General features: G+C 46.3%; 1 protein-coding gene across 13 annotated transcripts in view; it reads left to right on the forward strand.

Annotated features, from left to right (window-relative positions):
* ANKRD6 (ankyrin repeat domain 6) overlaps positions 1–24,330 on the forward strand; it is a 71,329-nt gene that overhangs the window by 41,551 nt on the left and 5,448 nt on the right. For 3 of the 13 annotated variants that reach the window (XM_003822878.7, XM_008976488.4, XM_014345418.5), the window contains 10 exons: positions 2,075–2,173; positions 8,216–8,314; positions 9,736–9,834; positions 12,504–12,602; positions 13,897–13,974; positions 17,860–17,964; positions 19,359–19,493; positions 19,821–20,006; positions 20,488–20,640; positions 23,532–23,645. In XM_003822878.7, coding sequence (XP_003822926.1) covers positions 2,075–2,173; positions 8,216–8,314; positions 9,736–9,834; positions 12,504–12,602; positions 13,897–13,974; positions 17,860–17,964; positions 19,359–19,493; positions 19,821–20,006; positions 20,488–20,640; positions 23,532–23,645 — 1,167 coding nt within the window. The remainder of the gene's footprint in view (positions 1–2,074; positions 2,174–8,215; positions 8,315–9,735; positions 9,835–12,503; positions 12,603–13,896; positions 13,975–17,859; positions 17,965–19,358; positions 19,494–19,820; positions 20,007–20,487; positions 20,641–23,531; positions 23,646–24,330) is intronic. The other 10 variants (XM_034962519.3, XM_034962518.3, XM_008976489.4 and 7 more) reach the window with 7 other exon arrangements.

A 24,330-nucleotide genomic window follows, 5' to 3' on the forward strand; every position in this document is an offset into this window, starting at 1 on the left:
GTTGAAGCTGCAGTGAGCCATGACTGCATCACTGCATTCCAGCCTGGACGACAGAGTGAGACCTTGTCTCTTAACAAATAAATAAATAAGATTGATAGATAGCAAAATTGGCCAGGCGCAGTGGTTCATGTCTATAATCCCAACACTTTGGGAGGCCAAGGCGGGCAGATCACCTGAGGTCAGGAGTTCGAGACCAGCCTGGCTAACATGGTGAAACCCCGTTTCTACTAAAAATACAAAAAATTAGCAGGGCATGGTGGCGCATGCCTGTAAACTCAGCTACTTGGGAGGCTGAGGCAGGAGAATCGCTTGAACTCGGGAGGTGGAGGTTGCAGTGAGCCGAGATCGCGCCATTGCATTCCAGCTTGGGCAACAAGAGCGAAACTCTGTCTCAAAAAAAAAAGAAAAGAAAAGAAAAATTGATTATTTAAGGAATCCTAATGACTTCTTACATATTAACCTAATGTTTTTACATTTTCAAACAATCTTAAAACACAAAACTTCACAATTAACTGCAATTCAGCCTCTGCTTACTTTTTTTTTTTTTTTTTCTTTAAAGAGGCTATGCTGGGAAGAACTCTGCTTTACTTTTTAAAAATAACTTTTCATTAAAGTATAATATACATACAGAAAAGTGGACAAATACGTGTGCAGCTTGTTGAATTTCACTAGCAGAACACACCTGTGTGAGCACCCAGCTCAAGAAGCAGCTCATTGCCAGCACCCAGAAGCCCCATACCCTGTGCCCCCTGCCCCTTGCATCCCCCCTTTCCTTTGGCTTCCTCCTTCTGCAGTCAGTCCCACTGCCCGGGCCACACACCGCCAATACAGTTCCCAGCAACCACCCCATCCCCTGGCCTTTGAGACCCTAGACTTCCCCTTGTGGAGGTCAGCTGTGTTAGGCCTTTATTTTTAGCTGTTTCTAGGGGCATGGATGTGGTTGAGTTAAAGCTGAAGCCAGAGCCTGGATGTAATTGGAGAATGCACCTGCGCTGACCTCTGCTGATTGCCCCGCACCCTTCCTTCTCCGGGCTCTTCCCTCCCTGGAACTCCTGCCTTCCCGCCCCCACCCCACTCAATTCATTGCACTTAATGATATTTCTTTGTTTAAAATAGTAAGCTAAGCAAATATGAGCTATGTTCATTAAATGACTTCTATTTAAAAGCAACACATTAGGCCGGGCACGGTGGCTCACGCCTGTAATCCCAGCACTGTGGGAAGCCAAGTGGATCACCTGAGGTCAGGAGTTCAAGACCAGCCTAGCCAACATAGTGAAACCCTGTCTCTACTAAAAATACAAAAATTAGCAAGGCATAGTGGTGCATGTCTGTAATTCCAGCTACTTGGGAGGCTAAGGCAGGAGAATCGCTTGAACTCTGGAGGCAGAGGTGGCAGTGAGCCGAGATCACACCACTGCACTCCACTCTAGGTGACAGAGCAAGACTGTCTCAAAAAATAAAGGCCACACACTGAGGATACTTGTTTTATTTCCAAATCACTGTTTCCTCAGTCCCTGTTCATTATTTGTTTGGGGCCCTGAGGCTTTTGAATTAAGGTGGGTGAGATTAAGTTTCAGTGAAAAAAAGTTGGGGAATCGATCAGGCCCCTGAATCTTATGAAGATGGCCTCTTCCTTTGCCTGATCTTTGCAGGGTTCTCTCTGATGCCAGGAGCAGAGCAGACTCTAAGGGTGGTGGAGGTGGGAAGAAATAGATGGCATGCTATCCTGATGATGCTTTCTGTTAAACGAGAGCTGTGGATGGGGCCTAGAGCCTCTCTCAACTGGGGTTCCTAGAGGGACTTAACCTCTAATGCCTTATGAACAATCATCCATGGTTCATCATGGATTCATTTCTCTTCTGTGCATCTAGAATGGTTCTTATTATGTATCATTTCTGGGATAATGGAGAAACTTACCACTCAAATCATCTTCTGTAGTCTGTGGCTCAGATGAGAAAGTCCAATTGAGAAAGGCCCTCTGGTGTTCCGTAAAAATCCACTGTGATGTATTGATCATAATGAGAAGAATTAGGTCTTGGGTAATGTGGCTTTCCCACCTGTATGTCTTCCTTAGGATGGGAATACAGCCTTGCATGAAGCATCCTGGCATGGTTTCAGCCAGTCAGCCAAGCTGCTCGTTAAAGCAGGAGCCAACGTGCTTGCCAAGAACAAGGTGAGGCCTGGCAGGTGCTAGAATGCCTCATTCACAGGTGAGGATGGCTGTGGGTTTCTCCCGCTGTGGGAGCCTTCTTCCAGTGAGAAGAGTGAGAGCCCAGAGTGGCATGAGGAACCTGAAGGTCCATTCGGCCCAGAAGTTTCATTTGCAGAAAAGGCTAGAAGCTGATTGATATTCCAGGTCAGGAGCAAGCGCATCAACAGCGCCAAAACCCTGCTTATGTGAGAAGCCCCTGACTGCTGCTGGGAATCTACATGCGATTACTGTCCCATAGTTTTTTTGTATTCAAAAAATATGACAATGGAGTTGGCATTAAAAAAATCAGCAAAAGAACTTTAAAATGCTAATACCGAAAATTAGTAAAGTGGGCTCCCCTAGATGCTGCTGGGAAAGTGTGATATGAATAGCCACCTTTGGGAGACAATTTGGCAAAACAAATCAGGAGCCTTAAAATGGTCCTTTTTTGGCCTGGCATGGTGGCTCACACCTGTAATCACAGCACTTTGGGTGGCCGAGGTGGGTGGATCACCTGAGGTCAAGGGTTTGAGACCAGCCTGGCCAACATGGTGAAACCCCATCTCTAATAAAAATACAAAAATTATCTGGGAATGGTGGCTCATGCCTGTAGTCCCAGCTACTTGGGAGGCTGAGGCAGGAGAATCGCTTGAACATAGGAAGCAGAGGTTACAGTGAGCCAAGATTGCACCACTGCACTCCAGCCTGGGCACAGAGTGAGAGACTGTCGTGGGGGCAGGTGGGGGCGGGGGGTGGTCCTTTTTTTGGCCAGGTGCAGTGGCTTATGCCTGTAATCCCAAACTTTTAGGAGGCTGAGGCAGGCGGATCACTTGAGACCAGGCATTCAAGACCAGCCTGGCCAACATGGTGAAACCCTGTTTCTACTAAAAATACAAAAAATTAGCTGGATGTGGTGGTGCATGCCGTCATCCCAGCTACTCGGAAGGCTGAGACACAAGAATCGCTTGAACCTGGTAGGTGGAAGTTGCAGTGAGCTTAGTTCGTGCCACTGTACTCCAGCTTGGGTGACAGAGTGAGACCCGGTCTCAAAAAAAAAAAAAAGGTCCTTTTTACTTGGTACCTACCTTTCTTGGACTCTATCCTAAAAAGGTAATAAAACCTGCTATTGAAATGAAATATGGAAAAGAAAAAAATAAGCAATAAAACCAGTAAAATTTTACCAACAAAGATGTTCATGACAGCAGTAGTTATATTTTTTAACTGTGGGGAGGGAGACTTAGAATTATGGTTCATTCATACAGTGGAATATAATTAATATTAAAATCCTAGTTTTGAAAATAATGCTTTCCACTGTTAAAGAACATCACAGAGAGATATAAGATCATATATAGTACATGTCCCAGTGCTTAATATAAATTTGTGTATTTAAAAATTTAAGCACAGAAGAATATCATCAGAATATTAACAGTGGTTATCTCTGGGAATTGAGGCTAAGATTGATTTTTATTTTTGTACCTTTCCCAAATTTTCCAAAATGAACCCATTATTTCTTTTACAATTGGGTGAAGAGACTTTTTTTTTTTTTTTTGGATACAGAATCTCGCTCTGTCACCCAGGCTGGAGTGCAATGGCACACTGTCGGCTTATTGCAACCTCTGCCTCCTGAGTTCAAGCGATTCTCCTGCCTCAGCCTCCTAAGTAGCTGGGCATGTGCCCCCACGCCTGGCTAATTTTTCTATTTTTAGTAGAGATGGGGTTTCACCATGTTGGCCAGGCTGGTCTTGAACTCCTGACCCCGTGATCTGCCCACCTCAGCCTCCCAAAGTGTTGGGATTACAGGCGTGAGCCACTGTGCCCATGCCAAGAGATATATTTTATCTCAAAAATAAAAAAGCGTTATCAGTACTCTGGAGATATTTGCAGTTGAGGTAAGAAGGGTCATAAAAGGGCTTACCCTCTTTTCTTTCCCTGGATGGCCAGATTGGGTCTGTAGCAGGGGCCTGAGAATTTCCCACAGTGCACTGCCACATCACAGAGTGGTAGCTTCAGCTAATAGTGGTAGGATAATGAATCAGGTGGGCTAGAATGGGGTTCTAGCTGGCAGTAGCCTAGGGACAATGGGCAGCAGTAAGTACCCTCCCTAATACACACACACACACACACACACACACTATATATATGTACAATTTCATGGCCAAGTCAAATCTGAAACCATAGTATCTCTAGCTTATGACACACAGACATCTGCATACAAGATCTTCAACAGCAATGCCAGGCAAATCAAGCTATAGAAATATACCCCATCAATGAAGTGACTTCTCCAGACCTTGCATGCTGCAGGAAATAGAAATGACAGCCTGAAACTCCTTTGTAAACGTAATCTCTGTGGGAGCAAGAGAACCCACCTCAGTGGCTTTGCCCTCCGGTGAAATCTCCTGGCTCTCACTACTTTTCCATTGGTTCATTAGAGAGCATAGTTAAGCAAGCCATGCCTTCGTCATTTTCATCCATCTCCCCTCTCCAGTCCCTCATTACATCTTAGGACATCTTCAAGTCTCACACCTGTTCCTCTTTCCATGCTCATTCTTAAGCATGCCCTGGATTATTTCAGATGCCTCAAGCAGATTGGCAGGCTCAAATCTAGTCCCTCCTTTCATCCTGCTCTTCCTCTGCTCAGCGACCTTCCCATAAAGCTCCTGCCTGACACTGTCTATAAGCCTCTGCCGGCCCACCTCTGGAGTTCCTCCTGGCTCCTTTCCCCTAGAGCACCTCCTGTGCCCTCAGAGTGGGGCTCACTGGCCTGCTTCTCATTCCTGCCTATAGACCTCCAACCTGGCCCCAGGCCCTCTCCCTCCCCAAAGACCCACTGGGCTGCTTCTGCAACTCTCCCTTGGCACCGCATGCAGCTTTGTGCTGTCGTTTCCTAGTTCATATTTTTCATGGTTCCCTCATGGATCAAAAGCTTGAGGTCTGAGAGCAGCAAGCTACGTACGGTAATATCGCCGGTAGTGCCTGGCTCACTGCTCAGGAGGCGGGTGGCTGCCCATTTCTTCAAAATGCATATGGTCTGGAACAGGAGTTGATGGTGTGTAATCACTTTTTTTTTCTTTTTGAGACAGAGTTTCACTCTTGTTGCCCAGGCTGGAGTGCAATGGCTCAATCTCGGCTCACTGCAACCTCCGCCTCCCGGGTTCAAGCGATTCTCCTGCCTCACCCTCCCGAGTAACTGGGATTACAGGCACCTGCCATCACGCTCAGCTAATTTTTGTATTTTTAGTAGAGACAGCGTTTCACCATGTTGGCCAGACTGGTTTTGAAATCCTGACCTCAGGTGATCCACTCACCTTGGCCTCCCAAAGTGCTGGGATTACAGGAGTGAGCCACCGAACCCGGCCTGTAATCACCACGTTTTTTTGTTTGTTTGTTTGTTTTGAGACAGAGTCTCACTCTGTTGCCAGGCTGGAGTGCGATCTCAGCTTGCTGAAACCTCTGCCTCCCGGGTTCAAGCTATTACGCTGCCTCAGCCTCCTGAGTAGCTGAGACTACAGGCACACACCACCATGCCCAGCTAATTTTTGTATTTTTAGTAGAGACGAGGTTTCACCATGTTGGCCGGGATGGTCTTGATCTCTTGATCTTGTGATCCACCCACGTCGGCCTCCCAAGGTGATGGATTACAGGCGTGAACCACTGCACCCAGCCCACAAATTCTTTCTGTGTAAATAAAATGGCTTCAGAAGGACAGGTCAGGAAACTCGTGCGTCTCAAAGGGAGGGACATCTTGTACCAGCCATAGCCCGTAGAAAGATCCTTCTTATTCAGCAGATATAGCAGCTCCTGTCTGGGAAATCAGTACCCACTACTCAGGGTGGGGAAAAACGCCTGCTACATATATATCTACCCTAGGTCACATTTTCTAATGTCAGGTTTTGAGATATAGGTATGAAGTCACGCTGTTCTGTGAGTTTTGACAAATGTATACGGTTGTGTAACCCCCACCATAAGATATAGAATGTTTCCATTGCCCCTTAAAGTTCCTTTGCGCCCTCTGGTGGCAGGCCCCCAGTCACCCTCTCCCAGCCCCGGGCAACCACGGATCTCTTTTGCTTGTTCATAAAGGTCATGTAAATGGAATCATACAGTATGCGGCCTTCTGTGTGTGGCTTCTTAAACTTAGCATAATGTTTTTGAGATTCCTCCATGTCGTTACATGGAGGAATGGTTCACGCCTCTTTATTGCTGAGGAGTATTCCATTGTGTGGATCTACCACAATTTGTTTATCCAAACCTATGGTTTTTAATTTTCTTGATGCAAATGCTTTTCCACATCATTGGTATTTCCTTATTGGCAATATAAGCTTTGGTATGATCTATTTCTAGAGGCATCAGATTTCTTTCATTTCACTCATGTATTCAACACGTATTTGGTGGTTGCCATGAAGCCCATAACTTGCAGACAACTTGAGAGTAGGGTTTTTAAAACCTGGGCAGACCCCTTGTTGCTGAGAACTAAACTAGCAGTGGTTCTCCACCTGGCTGCACGTTAGACCCTCCTGGGGAACTATAAACAAACGAAAAAGGAAAAAAAACAAAACTTAAAAAAAAAAAAACCTGAAGACCAGGCCTGGGGTGATGGACTGTCCCAGTTTGCCCTGGGCTAAAGGGTTTCCCGGAATGTGGGACTTTCAGTACTAAAATAGGGATGCTGGATACCCATCCCCAAGGCCACGTAAATCAGAGTCCCTAGAACGGTTGTGGCTGTGCACAGGGCTGGTTTGAAAGCTTCCCCAGGTGATTCTAATGTGCACCCAAGGGTTGAGAACCAGCGAGCCTGCTAGAACCTCAGGCCTGTAATCCTCCCTGTGCCTGGAGGTAAAAGTGAGACAAAAGGTCCACCAGGGCTGGTTGGAGCTAAGGTGAAGAGAAGGGGGATAAGTAAACTGGCCGCATCCAGTATTCCTCTATTTTTTTTTTTTTAACTCATTTCTCTTTTTAAAAGATCAGGAATCTGATATACTGGAGTATCGGCAGCCAGGACTGTGAGATCCAGAAGGGTGTGAACTAGGTGAGGGAGAAGCAATGAACAGGCAGTGTAATGCTCTGAGCCCACGCACCTGCAAGCCTGACCCAGCACTTGAGCTCGGCAGAACCAACGCGGAGCTTCTGTGTTTAACCTCCTGAGTGCTTGCAGGCTCTTGGATGACACAATGTCACCTATCACACGGCCTTGTTTTCTTGTTACTTTTCTAGGGGTTATCAGCGGCCTCACATGCCCTACTCCCATAGACTCAAAAGTTCTGTTCATGTCCTGCAATTTTTTCCTGCAGTATTGCTATGGACCTTATTCTGACCCTTGGTTGTCATTGTGATGTGGTTTCTTGAGGTTCTCAAAAACAAGAAGGACCCAAAAAGCAAGAGGGTCTCAATCTGTGTCCTAAGTGATAGATGCAACTGTACTGCCTGAAAGGCAGGGCCTGGTGTCCATAGTTAAAATTTTGATGTTTCAAGAAAAATACAAGAATGGGTGACTTGAAAAAGGCTAACAAGTTAAATCTCAGTTGCATTAGCCTGCCCTTCCAGGAAGTGGCTAGTTTTACTTTTTTTAGCCCACCATTGGCAGGGATTGTAACCACAGCTATTGCCCATGTGGGGCAGGAAGTCATCTGATAGGAATTGAGTACTGTGCATGTGTCCAGCATTGTGTGTTAAGAAAACACCTTCCTAGACACTCTGAGTCAATCCCCATAGTTTTAGGATGTGGGGGTCATGCTCCATTTCCCAGGTAAGGAATTTGAGCATTTGAAAAGGCTGGCTTTTAGTTAATAAGTTGCAGAGCCAGGACTTGGAACCAAGGTTTTATGACAAATAGGACTCTTCTGCCTGTTCAGACTCCAAATTAAATGTTCTTACCTCTGAAGCATCCCCACTGAAACCATCGGGCAAGAGGCAGAGAATGTGAGCGTTGCCTTTTCCCCCGAGTAAGTACTGCCCCTCTGCAAGGCATGCAAGTCTGTGCGGAAGCATGTTGCTAATATGTCCTCCCTCTCTCTGCCTCTCTCCAAGGCGGGGAACACAGCTCTGCACCTGGCCTGCCAGAACAGCCACTCCCAGAGCACACGCGTCCTCCTGCTGGCCGGGTCCCGCGCTGACCTCAAAAATAATGTGGGTGAACAAAACCAGATTCTCACGTTCTCTCTTTCTTGTGTCACTTCAGAAAATAACTTCATGAGCATACTTGAACCTTAACATCTAGAAATTAAAATGTAAAAAGTATTTGGGGACTATCTCTAAAGTGTTCTTTTTTTGGCAATTTTCTAAGGGATCATTCAGGCATGTGAGAAGAAGAATCAAAAGACTTGGAAATACTGCTTTTCTCCCATCATTTTCCCTTCATGCTTCATCTTTGGTTTATCATTTCTTACAGTACGTGTCTGGCCAATTACAGACTAGGAAACCAGTTAATGTTTTAAGAAAGTCTCTACCCACATAGAGTCTTGAGTGTTGTACTATTATCAGCAAATATGAGCTGGTGCCATTTACAGGGGAGGTCCTCTGATGCCCCATGCCCAGCATCTATAGTGAGCAGGTCCTACTGATGACTGAGGCGTCCTCGGGATGAGCTGACCGGAAAGGTCACATGGGTATCGCTTCTTCACAAAGAAGCTGTATTTCCTTTATAAATCCCCTGCCTTAGCCACGTTGGCTAAATAAATAAATAAATCTGAGGCTTCTTTCTAAAGTGTCCTCAGGTGAGGGTCTCGCTGTTTGGGGTAGACTCATCTAATGCTCTGAACCTCAGCTTTGAGCTTGGTTCCATCTTAATGCAGGGGAGAAAAGTATGCCGAGTGGCCAGTGTTCTCCAGACAGAGCTAGAATGGAAATGGCAAGAAAACACTGCAGGCAGCTTTTTGTCTCCAGTTCTTTATTGTCTTTCTGGGAACAGGGTTCTGCCTGTTGTGCTTACTGAGCATCCTGCCCCTGAGTTTTTCTTCATACCCTTTTTTTGCTCCCAGTGATTGCTTCCTTATGAGCTCCCCTACTACATAGCTCCATATAGGATATTGGGGTCCAACTGAAGTGGGATACTCCTTGAACTTCAGGGGGTATGTGTAATCTTAAGATTTGACAACCCCCCTGCTGCCCTGTCCTTTCATCCATAAGGGATCTATGCTGGGAAGGGCTCATTTCCAAAGCAATGCTGTTGGTCTTAAGTCAGTATACTACTGACCTTTTGGGTTGTAGGGAGGCTAGGGTCCCTGGATCCTCCTCAAGCACAGGTAAGCAGAGCCTGCCTTAGCTCTTGGAAAGGTCTCATGGGGAGCAGACGTCTAGTTTCATAAACGTGGAAGCAGTGATTCTGTGACCACGTGGTTGTTCTGCACAGGCAGAAAGGGAGCAGGGCTGCCAACAGCAGCAAAGAATGGCGAGCCTTGGGGTGGAGCATCTATGTTAAAAGAGCTGCTTATGATTCCCTAAAGAGTATATGATAGTCTGCTAGCTTTTAAATAACATTTTCTTTCTACTTTTCTCTATTTGTTTTGTAACTGCTCAGATTGTGCTTAGAGTTTGATTTTTGTCCGCAGGCAGGAGACACCTGTTTGCACGTTGCTGCGCGCTATAATCACTTGTCCATCATTAGGCTCCTCCTCACTGCTTTCTGTTCTGTCCATGAAAAGAACCAGGTCAGTGCATGTATCCTCTTCATGGCTGCCAGCACCCTTCCCACAAGGCTACCGGACAGGTGTGTTAGTGCAAACGGGAGCAGAGGCTGCTGGGAAGTGCTGCCATGTCACCTACCTGGGACTCAGCCAGCAGTGGGCTTTGCATGGGTGTCACACTGAGTTCTAGTGGCCCTGGCTTATCTGGCCTCCTAGAGAAAGTGTGCCCTTATAATTCCTGTGCGTATCACCACATTTGCATATTCAACATTTTCTGGAGATCCTGGGGCAGGCTTTGTTTTTTAAATGTGATTTTAAAAAGAAAACCCAGGAGGAAAAATGTGATTTAGTAAAGAAGCAAGGGAGGCCGGGTGCAGTGGCTCACATCCCAGTACTTTGGGAAGCCAAGGCAGGAGGATCACTTGAGGCTAGGAGTTCAAGACCAGCCCGGGCAACATAGCGAGACCCTGTCTCTACAAAAAATTTTTTTAAAAATTTGGCCGGCCGTGGTAGCTCATGCCTGTAATTCCAGCACTTTGGGAGACTAAGGTGGGCGGATCACTTCGAGTTCAGGAGTTCAAGACCGGCCTGGCCAACATGGTGAAACCCTGTCTCTACCAAAAATACAAAAATTAGCCAGGCATGGTGGCATGCACCTGCAATCTCAGCTACTCAGGAAGCTGGGGCAGGAGAATTGCCTGAACCCAGGAGGCAGAGGTTGCAGTGAGCCGAGATCATGCTACTGTACTACAACCTGGGCAACAGAGCAAGACTACATCTCAAAATAAATAAATAATAAGTTAATTAAATTTAAAAATTGGGCAGAGTGGCATGTGCCTGTAGTTCCAGCTACTCAGGAGGCTGAGGCAGGTGGATTGTTTGAGCCTAGGAGTTTGAAGCTGTGGTGAGCCATGATCTTGCCACTGCACACCAGTCTGGGCAACAGAATGAGACCCCGTCTCTTTAAAGGAAAAAAAACAAAAAAAACAAAAAACCCCACCAAGCAAGCATAGGAATTAGAAGTCTTATAACTCCCTAAGTTCTGTTCCTTGCACTGCCACTTACTTACACTTGAGCTGATAGTCTTTCATTCCCATAAAATTGGGCATATAATCTGTAGAGAGTGCCATGCAATGGGGTTTTGAAATAAAGCTGTGAATATTACCGTCTTCCTTAGAAATGTGCACAATTTTCAGCAGTCATTGGATTTGAAAATTAGATTGTCTTGGTATTTATTGACACCTATGTGGTACATTGTTTCGCTTTTCTTTGCTGGAGTGCATAAATCTTAACAACAACAACAAAAAATTAGATTGTGGTGTAGATTAAAAATACCATGGAATGGTGGTTTCTGACCCTGGCTGCATATGAGAATCAACAGGGGAATTAAGAATACTGTTCCTGGATCCCACCCCAGTTGAAAGAGTCAGAACCTCTGGGGGTGAGGTCCAGGCAATGGTGTTTTTAAAAAGCTCTCTGTCTGAGTATACAGCCACTGACCTAATCAAGTAGCACGGCCTCCCCAGTGGGGTGCTAGATCATCAGGTGACCCCTGCATAGCCCCCACCAACCAGTGTCTTTCAACCTTGGCAGCGTGTCACGGCACTTGAGAGCTTTAAAAAGTCCCCCTGCCCAGCCCACATGGCAGACCAATGAATTCAGCATCTCTGAGAGTGGGACCCAGGCATCATCATTTTTTAAAGCTCTGAAGCTTATTCCAATATTCAGCCAAGGGGAAAGCACTGTGCAGAGCTTCCCTTCAATACACATAGCTAAGTGACTCAGAAATGAAATAAAAATTTTCCCACCCCTCACAAAGATGGCTGAATGTTCATGCTACCCAGGAAAAAAGTATCAGGCGCTTTGCCTGATCACCTGATAGGAGAAAGAATGAATTGTTTCACTTCTCCTATATTTGTCTGGTTTATTTATATCATTGTGTTTGGAAAATGACAGCATTTGCATTTGGAATTGGCCCACTAAGCTGCAGTTGTCTTTATCCTCCTTTCATAGTTGATTTTGTGAAAGCATATTTCTTGTATAAAGATAATATGAACATTTATTTATAGGCTATCTGTAAGATGTAGAAAACAGTTGGTCTTGAGTGAACACTGGTTCTTGGTGTTTCCACCCGCACAAAGCATATCCTGAGCCTGCAGATGGATTGAGTCCCAGTGGCCCCTTCAGATCTACCCGCTGTAGCTGCAGGCTGGCCTGTCACCTCTCCGGTGCTTGCAGAAGTAGCCATCTTCACGGCTTCTCCTGCTCAATCCAGCACTCAGACACCAAGCAGTTTTCTGACCTCTGACCTCCCTGGGTAAAAGAACAGAGCCAAAAAGTGGAATGACTAGCCTGCCTGCCCCAGGCCTCCTGCCTGTCCTCCTGTCCTCGTGAGGCTTCAGGTCCCACCATTCTCAACAACCCAGGCCAGCATTACTTTGCCCCTGCGTTTAATCCTGCTGCGTGATTTCAGGTATCCTCACTCAGAAAGAAAGGTGATATTGGTGCCGAGGTCACTTAGTTCCAAGACCTCTTTAAGTAGAGCCTCATAACGCTTTAACAAAGGGCCCCATTTCAGTCTCAGGCAAATCTCAGTTTGACTTTGAAGAGCCACACCTAGGCCAGGTAATGAAAAGCTGGGGGCTGTAGGCCATGAGCAGATGAGGTTTAGCAGACCTTCTAATCAATTCCAGGCTGGAGACACAGCACTTCACGTTGCTGCTGCCCTAAATCACAAGAAGGTGGCCAAAATCTTACTGGAAGCCGGAGCAGATACGACCATTGTTAACAATGTAAGTTGAGTTGCAACATTGCTTTCTAAAGTGGTTCCCACCCCTTTCCAGAATGGGATGTGTACTAAACCCCTGCAGACCCCCAGGCCCAGCGCACTGTGGAAGACGGGGGATCTCTGCTGGAACCACAGCCCCCAGGGCCGTTGGGGTGGACTTGAAGGGTACCCCTGCTCTGAGCAGCCCCAGGAGTTGACAAGCCTTGGGGCCTGCTTTTAGCTGCCTGACTGCAGTGAACACAACCTGGCATGAAAAAGAACTCAGGGATGTCCAGTTAAACTGACGAGTGGATGTTACCCAAAGTGCGTTCCAAGCTGTAAATGCATGTGATGCTCAGAAAAATGGCCACATGGCCCTCAGTTTAGTCAGCTTCAAAATTCTAAAGCAACTCCTTTCTCTTCCACTTTGCCTGACCTCACTGTTTCCCTTTCCCTCTCCCCCTCTCACTGTGTGTCCTGCAGATCCTAGAGCAGGCACCAGCTCAGGTGCGCTTTCTTCTTCGAGGCTGTCCTGCGGTCTCTGCCCCTCGGAAGGGTTCAGCAGGGCCTGGAGGGTACAACAGCTGCTGTGTGGAGGTTTTTTTGAGGGGTGTGGTCTGGGACTGCTGAAGCTGGCACAAGGCTCTTCAGCTTCCTTGGCTCCTGTATCTAGCTCCCCTCTTTCTCCTCCTGCCTTCTGTTAGCTCTACAACCAGTACTGGGGGTGCAGTTCCATGATGCCTTGAATATCTTCCTTTTGCTATCAACTCCTGGGTTTTGGCTTCATCTCCTGAGAACCTACATTATGGCTATAACTCGTAGTTGCTTTTCATATTCAACTTCCTGAATCTCTCTGGCCAGCCCTGATCTGCTCCTCTGGCGTCTTCCCACTGTTTTTCAGGGGAGATTAATCACTGGGCTGGGCCTCAGATCCTCTGTGGTGTTTCCCCAACTGAAACATTCCCCCTGGATGCTGTCTGAGTGCTACGTTGCCTCCCCTCTTTGCAGGGAAGCACTCCTTGGTGGGTGGTGCCCAGGCCTTGGCCTCCTAAAGCACTTCTCGCCCCCTTGGTCTGCCCTTGCCCTCTGGTGTCATATATTTTACTTAGCGTGTCCTCCAGTGTGACCCACCTCCCTCACTGGAGGGTCTGAGGCTGATGACCAGGGCCATATCACATAGGTGGCCATGTTTTGCCACGTAGGTGCTGGGTGTGACTGGGTGTGGAACTGCCTGCTCCTGGCCAGAGCTGTGCCAGCTGGGCTATGTGCACGTGGGACCCGTGGCCCTTTCTCACCTGTCCTACTCTGCCTCTCCTCAGGCAGGCCAGACTCCGCTGGAGACTGCCCGCTACCACAATAACCCGGAAGTTGCTCTTCTCCTTACTAAAGCTCCCCAGGTAGGATTTACTGCCCTTTCCATGGTACTGATTATGCGGGGCTACAAAGTTGTTGGGACTCCTGGTTGCAATCTACTGAAGCCTCTTCAAACTAACTTAAATATGGAATGTAACCAGGCAGTGGAGGTATAGGCATGCATGGGGGCCCAGGATGACGGGAGTCAAAGGCATCAAGTCCAGCTCTTCGTGTTCATGCCTGGGCTGCCTCATCTTCTCCCTGTGGCTGGATCTTTGTCACGGCCAGCTGCCTGGGTCATAATTTCCCAGCTACTCAGCCAAGGAAGAAGTTCCAGTTTAAGACATCGCAGGAGAGGGCCATGATTGCAGAGTTTAGGCCAAATGCCCATCCCTGAAGAAGTGGGACAGGGACTTTAAGAAGAGAAGCGGCATTCCCCAGAGAAAGGCAGGAGGGAGGGGACGATTCTGGGCAGATAGTCGCCTGCCGGAGATAGTTAAATACAGTCTAGTTTTCTTTCCTCTTTTACTGACTAATGGTATTTTGACCATCATTTAATTTTTTTTAAAATGGTGGCTGATACTTTAGTTGAGGTTGACATTATCTAAGTAACAATAAAGAAATGTCATAATAATTTATAAGCTATTTATAATTCTAGCCCCCTGAAACAACTGTTTTTGTTTCATCCACAAAATAGATGAAACAGACACATAATTTTTACATAATTGTGCTTACAATGTATATACCCTTTTGTATTTCTTCCTTTTATCCTATTATAAAACAATGTTCTGCAGTCTTCATAATTATTCATTATAATGGAGGCATAATATTATTTTTGTTGCTATTAATAGTTTATTAAGCCATTTCCTTAATGTTGGACATTTAGGTTATTTCCAGATTGGCACTATTCTGTATTACATTACAGCAAACACTGATTGGCTTTCCATCTTATTCTGCAAGAAGAAGATAAAGTCTCAGGGAGTCAAAGGAAGATTTTGAACACAACCCTGCTGCAAAATAACCCGACAACAGCCCAGGGTTTGGGATGGCCTTTATTTCGTTTAAGTTTTTAAAACGTGCCTAATATAACTAGTAGTTTCTGGAAATGGTTAAGATTTGTGTCTTTTGCAAAATTGATCACCTTCTTGTGCATGGAGCTGGTCCTTCTCAGTGGTCTCTGGAAGGCCACAGAGCTCCCGACAAAAGGAAGTCAGTAGGAAAAGCTGTGGGGTTTCCACCTCTAGCAGCTTTTATCGTAAGTGGAATCACATCCATGAATCCTGATAGAAAAATGCTAGTCTCTCATGGATCTAAAAGTATGAAGTGCTGTATAAACGTCAGAACCCATCACATTTCTCTGGCAATTTCAGTATGTGGTAATTTAATGGACAGCCAGCCCCACCCTCAGCCATACAAAGATCAAGTCTTACAGCGTTGGAGGGTTCCCCAGGCATAGAAAGATTGACGGATCTTTAATCCACCTGTCATTTGTCTTCCAGAGCCCAAGGATCTTCACTTAAAGGGCAAAGAGCCTTACTGTGGACCATTTCCCTGTGCAGTTCTTTTTTGTTTCCACTTAAAACAAAAAAAGACTTAAGCAGGTTTCTCCATGCTTACATCGAATAACAAAGAAGTTGGATGGCATGCTATGAAAGTTTATTTTATGCATAATTGTATATGCTGAGGCTTTTTCTCAACACAAACAAGGAACTTTAGGCATAAGATGTTACGCATACTGTTCTCTTGATCTGTGGTTACAGAAATAGCATTAGTATTTGCTTTGCCTGAAAAGAGAAATCCCCTTGCCTTAGGCCCGTAGTTGGACATGGATTTTAAATGGGCCACAGCAGTACTAAGAGGATACTGTTTATTTATTTATTTGAGACAGAGTCTCGCTATGTCACTCAGGTTGGAGTACAGTGGTGCAATCTCAGCTCACTGCAACCTCCATCTCTGGGGTTCAAGCGATTCTCCTGCCTCAGCCTCCTGAGTAGCTGGGATTACAGGTGCCTGCCACCACACCCAGCTGATTTTTGTATTTTTAGTAGAGACGAGGTTTCACCATGTTGGCCAGGCTGGTCTCGAACTCCTGACCTCAGATGATCCACCCACCTTGGCCTCCCAAAGTGCTGGGATTACAGACGTGAGCCACCATGCCCAGCCATAGGATACTACTTTTGGAAGCCTCAAGGTCAATATTCCCTCACTTCTGTGGACTGGAAAAGATTAATGACATCCCATTTCGTAGATGGTCTGGTTTGCTGAGAAAGGCTGGAAGCCATGCAAAGTTATTTTCACTGACTAATGATATGGTGAATGGAGGGAATTTTGCTGATTCTTATTTTGGGTTTGGGTGACCTCTGAGTGCCACTTGTCATTTTGATTGGTGTGGTTCACGAACGCTCTGAAAGTACATTTTAGGCTGATTCTGGTGCTGTATTAAGAGTCCATACATCAGGTGAGCAATGGGTATACTCACTTTCTTTCACCATACTTGATTTCCTGGTGAATCTGAATTTAGCTTTAGAAATGACTCGGGGAAGTGGTTCTCAGACTTCTTGGTCTAAGGACTCTTTTACATTTTTAACTATTATGGACCAGAGATTGAAGGTTTCCATCAACTCAAAGATCTGAATTCTGTTAAACACCCTCTGCCAATTAAGCCACCTGAAGGCAGGTAGGGAAGCACCTGACAGTGACTGACAGTCCACTGCGTGCCAGCCACCTATTTTTTCTTGGTGAATCCCAACGACTCCCCGTTTTTCTTTCTTTTTCTTTTTTAAAAATAAAGACGAGGCCGGGTGCGGTGGCTCATGCCTGTAATCCCAGCACTTTGGGAGCCCAAGATGGGCAGATCATGAGGTCAGGAGATCAAAACCATCCTGGCTAGCACGGTGAAACCCCGTCTCTACTAAAAATACAAAAACAAAATTAGCCAGGCATGGTGGCGGGCGCCTGTAGTCCCAGTTACTCGGGAAGCTGAGGCATGAGAATGGCGTGAACCCGGGAGGCGGAGCTTGCAGTGAGCCGAGATCATGCCACTGCACTTCAGCCTGGGGCACAGAGTGAGACTCTGTCTCAAAAAATAATAATAAAAAAAAAACAAAGACACGGTCTTGCTTTGTCTGCCAGGCTGCTCTTAAATTCCTGCCCTCAAGCAGTCCTCCCACTTTGGCCTCCCGGAGTGTTGGGATTATAGGCATGAGCCACTGTGCCTGACCCGTTTTTACATTTGAGAAGACAGAGCGCAGAGAGGTCAAATCACTTGCCCAAAGACCCTATAGCCAGTAGCTACTGGGTTCAAACTGAGATCTGTTCTGACCCACCTATGTTTTTCTGTGTCCATTCTGTCACTCTGCACTGTAAGAGGCAGAGTAAATGCTTCCTTTTGGGGAAGAGATAACTGTCCTGTGGTTGGTACTATGGCTCATAGATACACTTTAATAATATTTTGAATCAAATTGATGTGACTTGGACACAGTTTGGCCAAGGGAACATCTGCTGGGCTAGCTCAGGTCCAGTGTACCAAGATGGAGAGTGAGACTGTGCCTCACACGGGGCTGCTGCGTTGCACAACTCCAGGAGACGCCATTCATATCCTAGTTTATGTGAATGGCACTCCCTGGAGCACAGTCTCTGTGCGTGTAGTTGGCAGTCCCGGCCCAGCATCAGTGTCTGTAGTTATTATCATCATAGACTTTAAGCTTCTTGAGGTCAGGGATAATATCCTGTCTCCAAGTCCCCGTGGTGCCCAGGACAAGACCTAGGAGGATGGTAGGTGGTCCAGAGGTGCTTGCTTGATGTGAACACCTGCTCTCACCCTCTAAGCTGTAAATTCCATTAGGTCAGAGCCCCAGGTCCAAGGAGAATTCTCTCACACAGATGCTGCGCACACCAGTGGTTGTAACAATGCCGTTTGCCTCCTTCAGGTCTTGCGCTTCAGTCGTGGGCGAAGCCTGAGGAAAAAGAGAGAGAGGCTCAAGGAAGAGAGGAGAGCCCAGTCTGTGCCAAGAGATGAGGTGGCCCAAAGCAAGGTGGGGGGCAGTCCTCCCGCCGTCCCCACATCCACCCATGCTCAGAGGGTGGGAAACTATCTCCCTGCTTCGGCCAGGTTCACCTGGTGGCTGCCCGGCCCTCTCTGCCTCTCCTCCTTGCTGGAGCTCTTCAAACTGTTGCCAGTCTTTTTCTCTTTGGTTTCACATCCTCCATTCCCCAAGGTTTCAGGCCATGTGCCTCCGTGTGCGCTGCCCATTACCCGTCCAGTACACGTGGGGGGCACACTTACCAGCCCAGGTATCTGTGGCCTTTGCCCATGTCCTGCGGGTAGCACTGCCTCTCTAACACCATGCCCAGATTGTGTAGGGCAGTGGCTCTCAAAATGTGGTGTCCAGTGTGTCACCTGGGACCTTACTAGAAATGATAATTCTTGGGCCTCACCTCAAACCCACAGGATCAGAAACTCGGGTGGGGCCCAGCAATCTGTGTTGGAACAAGCCCTCCAGGGGATTCTCATGGGAACTAAAATTTGAGAGCCACTGGCACAGGCCACTTCCATTGAGGGAGGGGAGCAAGGCTATGCTAGCCTCTATGGCTCCCTTATATGAATTAGAAAAAGATGCCCCCTGGGCAGACCCACTGTGCACAGGGCACGCATGGTGAGCAGAGCCCGAGCTGATTTCAGCTCCTCTTGCCCCACACCTCCACCTCAGCTAGGTGCTCTTGTGCCGTGTAGCCCTGGAATAAACCATGCCTTTGAGTTCACTCAGGAGGGAGAAGTCTGGGATATAGAGACAGCTTTTGGCACAGAAAATGTTATCACCAAGTACTTGCTCTTCTATCTGCTATTTCAGAATCCTCTCATCAATTTCCAGGGTTAAGGCATTGCAACTCTGATTAACTTCCTAGATGTGAATTGTACATATTCAGTTGTGAACGTTCTCACAAGGACCAGAAATATGATATTTTTTCATTTCAAAGGATTCTTACTCTTTGCCATGAATGTTGTGGGTTGGGGTGGGGGAGTGGGGGGCGTTGGGGGGCGGGGGGGGGCGGGAGGTGGGCTGCATCCGAGGTCAAAGAATGAGTGAGTTATGTTTTGTTGAAATCTAAACGACCAAAAATCTCTAATGCTGAGGTGTTTTGTGTCGGGTAGGTTCCTGGTGTTCTACAACATCGAATTGGACCCAGGAATATATTTAGCTTAGGTCCTAATAAATACAATAAAAGCCAAATGTTCAACCAACCAGGAAAACATTCTATGTTAGTTAAGACCACCAAGCAGTGTTTCCTATGTCTAAAATTTATGTTATTTGCAAAGGTTCTTGTGGGTCCCTTACTATATGGAATCTTGCAAAGAAAATTTGACCATATTAGTGAAAAAGGCCAAGGAAGCAAACGCAATGGGTCTCTGGGCTGTTTCCTTCTGTAGGGCAGTGTCTCAGCAGGAGACACCCCCAGCAGTGAACAGGCTGTGGCCAGAAAAGAAGAAGCCAGAGAAGAGTTCCTGTCAGCCTCCCCAGAACCCAGAGCAAAGGATGACAGGAGGAGAAAGTCAAGGCCCAAGGTCAGGAGACACAGAAAGCAGCCCAGAGGGGTGGCTGGGAGGCAGGGTGGCGAGGGTCCTGGCAGAGCGTCATGCCCATCAGCTAAAAAGCCACTCACTTGGCTGGCTGGTTTGGAGCCAGAGCACAGAAATTAAATCTGGCTAACATCAGACATAAGGTGAATGTGCTGATATATTTCTTTTGACATGTGTGGCTTGGAGTAGGACACCATGAGGTGAAACAAAGTGGGGCTCTTTGCCCAAATGGGGTGACATGGACGCCACCGACTGGTGTCAGTCTTGCAGAGGTCAAAGCGTTCAGGGGTGTTGTCTCTTCCTCTCTTACAGGTGTCAGCATTTTCTGACCCCACCCCACCAGCCGACCAACAGCCTGGACACCAGAAGAACCTGCATGCTCATAATCACCCTAAAAAGAGGAACAGGCATCGGTGTTCATCCCCACCCCCACCCCATGAGTTCAGGGCGTATCAGCTCTACACATTGTACCGGGGCAAGGATGGGAAAGTGATGCAGGTACCTGCTAAGCAATGTCAGGAGAAGGGAACATAGGCCTTCAGCAAGGGTTTTTGTTTAACGGCATTCCTGGTGGCTGATAGGCACTTTAGGCATTGACTTAGTTGAGCACAAGCTTTGAAGGTAAGCCAGATGGCCTCCCCACCTGTACGGTGCAGATCCACTCCTGCTGCTAAGGCCAAGGCAGACAGGGTGTGTAGCTGCAGAGCTTGCTGCACCATCCTCAGGTGACTAGGTATCTTGAGGCCCCAGGGTATATAAAAGCACCTTGAGGAGAGGGACCATATCTTACCCTCTGAATTTTAGTGTCTGCTACACCCAAAACTTGGCCTATAAGATGTTCCAAAGTTATGACAAGGATGAGCCTATCTCTTCCATCATCTCTATCCCCTGGTATACTGCCTGGCACGTGGTGGGTGCTCAAAACATACCTGATGAAGGAATGAACAAGGGATTGATTCCTTTTTTGTTTTTCTCTTAGGCACCAATAAATGGTTGTCGATGTGAACCTCTAATCAACAAGCTGGAGAATCAGTTGGAGGCTACTGTGGAGGAGATAAAAGCAGAGCTGGGATCGGTTCAGGACAAAATGAATACAAAGCTGGGGCAGATGGAGAATAAGACCCAGCACCAAGTATGTCATAAGGCCCAGCTTCCTAATTGCAAGGTGTTCTGGCAGAACATGAACTCAGGAACCAACTTTGACTTTAGCACACCCTTCCACCCTGGGAGTGTCCAATGGGCTGTCAGGGAAGAGGCCTGCTTCTGCTTATGTGATTTTGTTAAAGTACATTTATTTCAGCTTTTTAAAGAACATGTTTAAATTGCTTATTATAAAAATAAGATATCCCCATTACAGAGCATTTTTAGAAATATGAAAATTAGGAAAATAAATCACCTATAAGCCCACTGTGCTGAAAAGCACTGTTAATATTTGGGTTTAGGCTGGGAATGGTGGCTCACACCTGTAATCCCAGCACTTTGGGAAGCCAAGGCAGGCAGATCACTTGAGGTCAGGAGTTCGAGACCAGCCTGGCCAACATGGTGAAACCCCGCCTCACTAAAAATACAAAAATTAGCCTGGTGTGGTGGCGCACACCTATAATCCCAGCTACTCGGGAGGCTGAGGCATAAGAATTGCTTGAACCTGGGAGGTGGAGGTTGTAGTGAGCAGAGATCATGCCAGTGCACTCCAGCCTGGGTGACAGAGCAAGACTCTGTCTAGGAAAAAAAAAAAAATTGGAGTTTATCTCTTTTGAGTTTTTTTATATGTCAATCTTTTTATATGTCAATTTTTGCTACACTCCTTTCCCATTGCGTACAAAATTAGAATAATTATGTATTTTTTCTTTTCCCAACTTTTTATTTTAAAAGTTTTCAAACATACAGAAAAGTTCACAGAATAATGGAGTGAATGCTTGTACATAATCCCTGTAGTCAGCCAGTTAATATGTTGCTGCATTTACCTTGTCTCTCTGACACACATGTTTTTTTAACTCTTGAACTATTTCAGATTTAGTTGCAGACTGTCCTGACAGGGCATCTCTAAATATTTCAGAATGTTTAGAATAAGAATAACACTTTCAACTTCATAACAATATTGCTTTCACACCTGAGAAAATGTTATCCAGCCCATATTCAGATTTTCTCGGTTTTCGTAAAATAGTATTTGTTACAACTTTTTTTTTTTTTTTTTTTTAGATGGGGTCTGACTCTGTCACCTAGAGTGCAGTGTGGCAATCTCAGCTCACTACAGCCTCTGCCTCCTGGGTTCAAGCGATTCTCCCACCTCAGTCTGCTGAGTAGCTGGGACTAAGGCAGACGCCACCATGCCCACCTAAGTTTTGTATTTTTTTGGTAGAGACGGGGTTTCACCACGTTGGCTAGGCTGGTGTCAAACTCCTGGGCTCAAGCGCCTCGCCTGCCTTGGCCTCCCAAGGTGCTGGGATTTTAGGTGTGATCCACCTGCCCTGCCCTTTTTTTAAAAAAGTTTTTGCCAAATTGACTAAGGACATTTTACTGTTTAAGTTTTATTTCCTTGTTTACTGGTAAGATTAAACATTTTTAAGGCTTATTTGCTATTTGTATTTTATAGAAAGGCCATTTTAAAAATATTTTCTTAGGTCAATAATAGATTAGTGAAGACTGTTTTGTATATAAAAACCCCACTTCGCCTAGCCTAAGCTGAAAGAGGAATGAGAGATGAATGTTGGGATACCTCAAGGGCCTCACTTCAGTTCAAGGGAGTGACAGATTGGGGTGTAGAATCTTAGTCCTCCTTCCAAATCACCAAGAAAGGACCGTGGCACCCTTGAGTCAGATGCTTATACCTGAGCCAGTTAGTGTGACGTGTGAACAAAGCAATGTATACCTATGGCTGCTCTTGAAAACAGCCACCTGGAGGAAGAGGTTAAGGGAGTGGGGAGAGTAGGCCAATCCTAGAAAACAGGAGGAGCACAGGTCACAGGAAAACATGGACTGAAGAGAAAAACAGAAGGTGTTCACCACGTCTCCAGAACTGATGTTTCTTTTTTCTTAATGTTTTGAACATCTGGGTGTGGAATGCCACGTGTGTCCCTGACAGGAGGGGAGCTCACCAGTGAGCCTTCGCAGATTGGCTCTTCCTAACAATAGTTCCTTTCATTCTTTGGTCCTTGTCAAAGCAGTGAAAGTTTGGCCCTCCTAGGTGTGGGGGTCCCACAGGAAATGCCAAGATGAAGGGTACTCCAGAAGGGCATGTGATTAAAAAGCGACAACTGCTTGTTCTCTGAAGCAATCCTTTAAGTTCCTTTTCTACACTCTTCTTACATACTTTAGCTACTTCCAATGAAGCACCAAAAATATTTGCTCACTGCAAGAGCCGGATAAAAGCTCATTTTACTGCCTTGTAGGCAACCACTAACATTTTTTAAAGTGGGGTTGGGGAAGAGAAAAATCTCCATACTTTGAGATGTCGTTTTTTCTTACAGTAGTCTGGGAAATAATGTTTTAAGGCCTACAAGGCCTGCATGGGCTCAGGTTGTGTATTTACTGGATATTCAGAGTCTCTCTCTCTTTTTTTTTTTTTTGGCTCACTGCAACCTCTGCCTTTCAGGTTCAAATGATTCTCCTGCCTCAGCCTCCCAAGTAGCTGGGACTACAGGCATGTGCCACCACACCCAGCTAATTTTTGTATTTTTAGTAGAGATGGGGTTTCGCCATGTTGGCCAGGCTGGTTTCAAACTCCTGACCTCAGGTGGTGGGAGTATGGCCCACCACGCCTGGCCTGTATATCCATAGTCCTTATACCTCTTAAACTTTAACAAATGAGATTTTTTTAAAAAAGAAACGTTGGCCTCATAGAAACACGCTCAAGAATTCTGAAAAAGTTCCATGAGTCCTACATGCAAATGGAATCAGATAAGGGGTTGAAGTTTGCATGCAGGGGCTCCTACTTGGTTCCCCAAGCCCCTCTGCAGGAGCTGAGAAGCCAGGGCTCACCCTGAGATCATCTCAGTCTTACACTCTGCTCCACTTGACTCCTAGATGCGTGTTTTGGACAAGCTGATGGTTGAGCGACTTTCTGCAGAGAGGACGGAGTGCCTGAACCGCCTGCAACAGCACTCAGACACAGAGAAGCATGAGGGGGAGAAACGACAGGTAGGAACCAGCATCTGCTAGTCCTTAACTTATGATTTACCACACAGGCCCACTGAGCTCAGGCAGGCCTGCCACTGAAAACTCGGAGGCTGAGACTCCGAGCTTTTGCATTATATAGTGTATCATTTTTATGATACTGAAATGAGGTTAATAGAAAAGAACCTGTAGTTCTGTTTATGTCCGTGGCTGAATATGCTGGCAACAGATGAAGACCGAACATGCTGGGGAAGATGCCATTTCTGTCCTGAACTCATTCCATGTATTGTGCATTGTTAGGCCATTATAGTTTTAGAACAAGACATAGTTTCTACCCTCAGGGAGTTTACTGTCTCACCAAGATAAGAGACATGGAATGAGTACAGTGAGTGTGTGAGAACTCAGGCTTTCTGAGCAACCAGAAGTACTTGGTTTGGAAGATTTGGGTGGTTTTGGGGGTTGAGTTTAAGGTGGCTCTAGTCACTTAATGAAGATTGTAGATAGCTCTCTGCTTGGGTGCCTGCTGTGGCCTATAGGAGGGTGGCTTAATCTGTCTGTGTTGCTATAAAGGAATACCTGAGGCTGGGTAATTTGTAAAGAAGAGAGTTCTTTGGCTTATGGTTCTGCAGGCTGTACAAGAAGCATGCTGCCAACATCTGCATCTGGTGAGGGCCTCAGGAAATTCCACTCATGGTAGAAGGTAAAGGGG

The sequence above is a fragment of the Pan paniscus genome, chromosome 5, assembly GCF_029289425.2.
Source record: "Pan paniscus chromosome 5, NHGRI_mPanPan1-v2.0_pri, whole genome shotgun sequence".
NCBI classification, from domain to species: domain Eukaryota; kingdom Metazoa; phylum Chordata; class Mammalia; order Primates; family Hominidae; genus Pan; species Pan paniscus.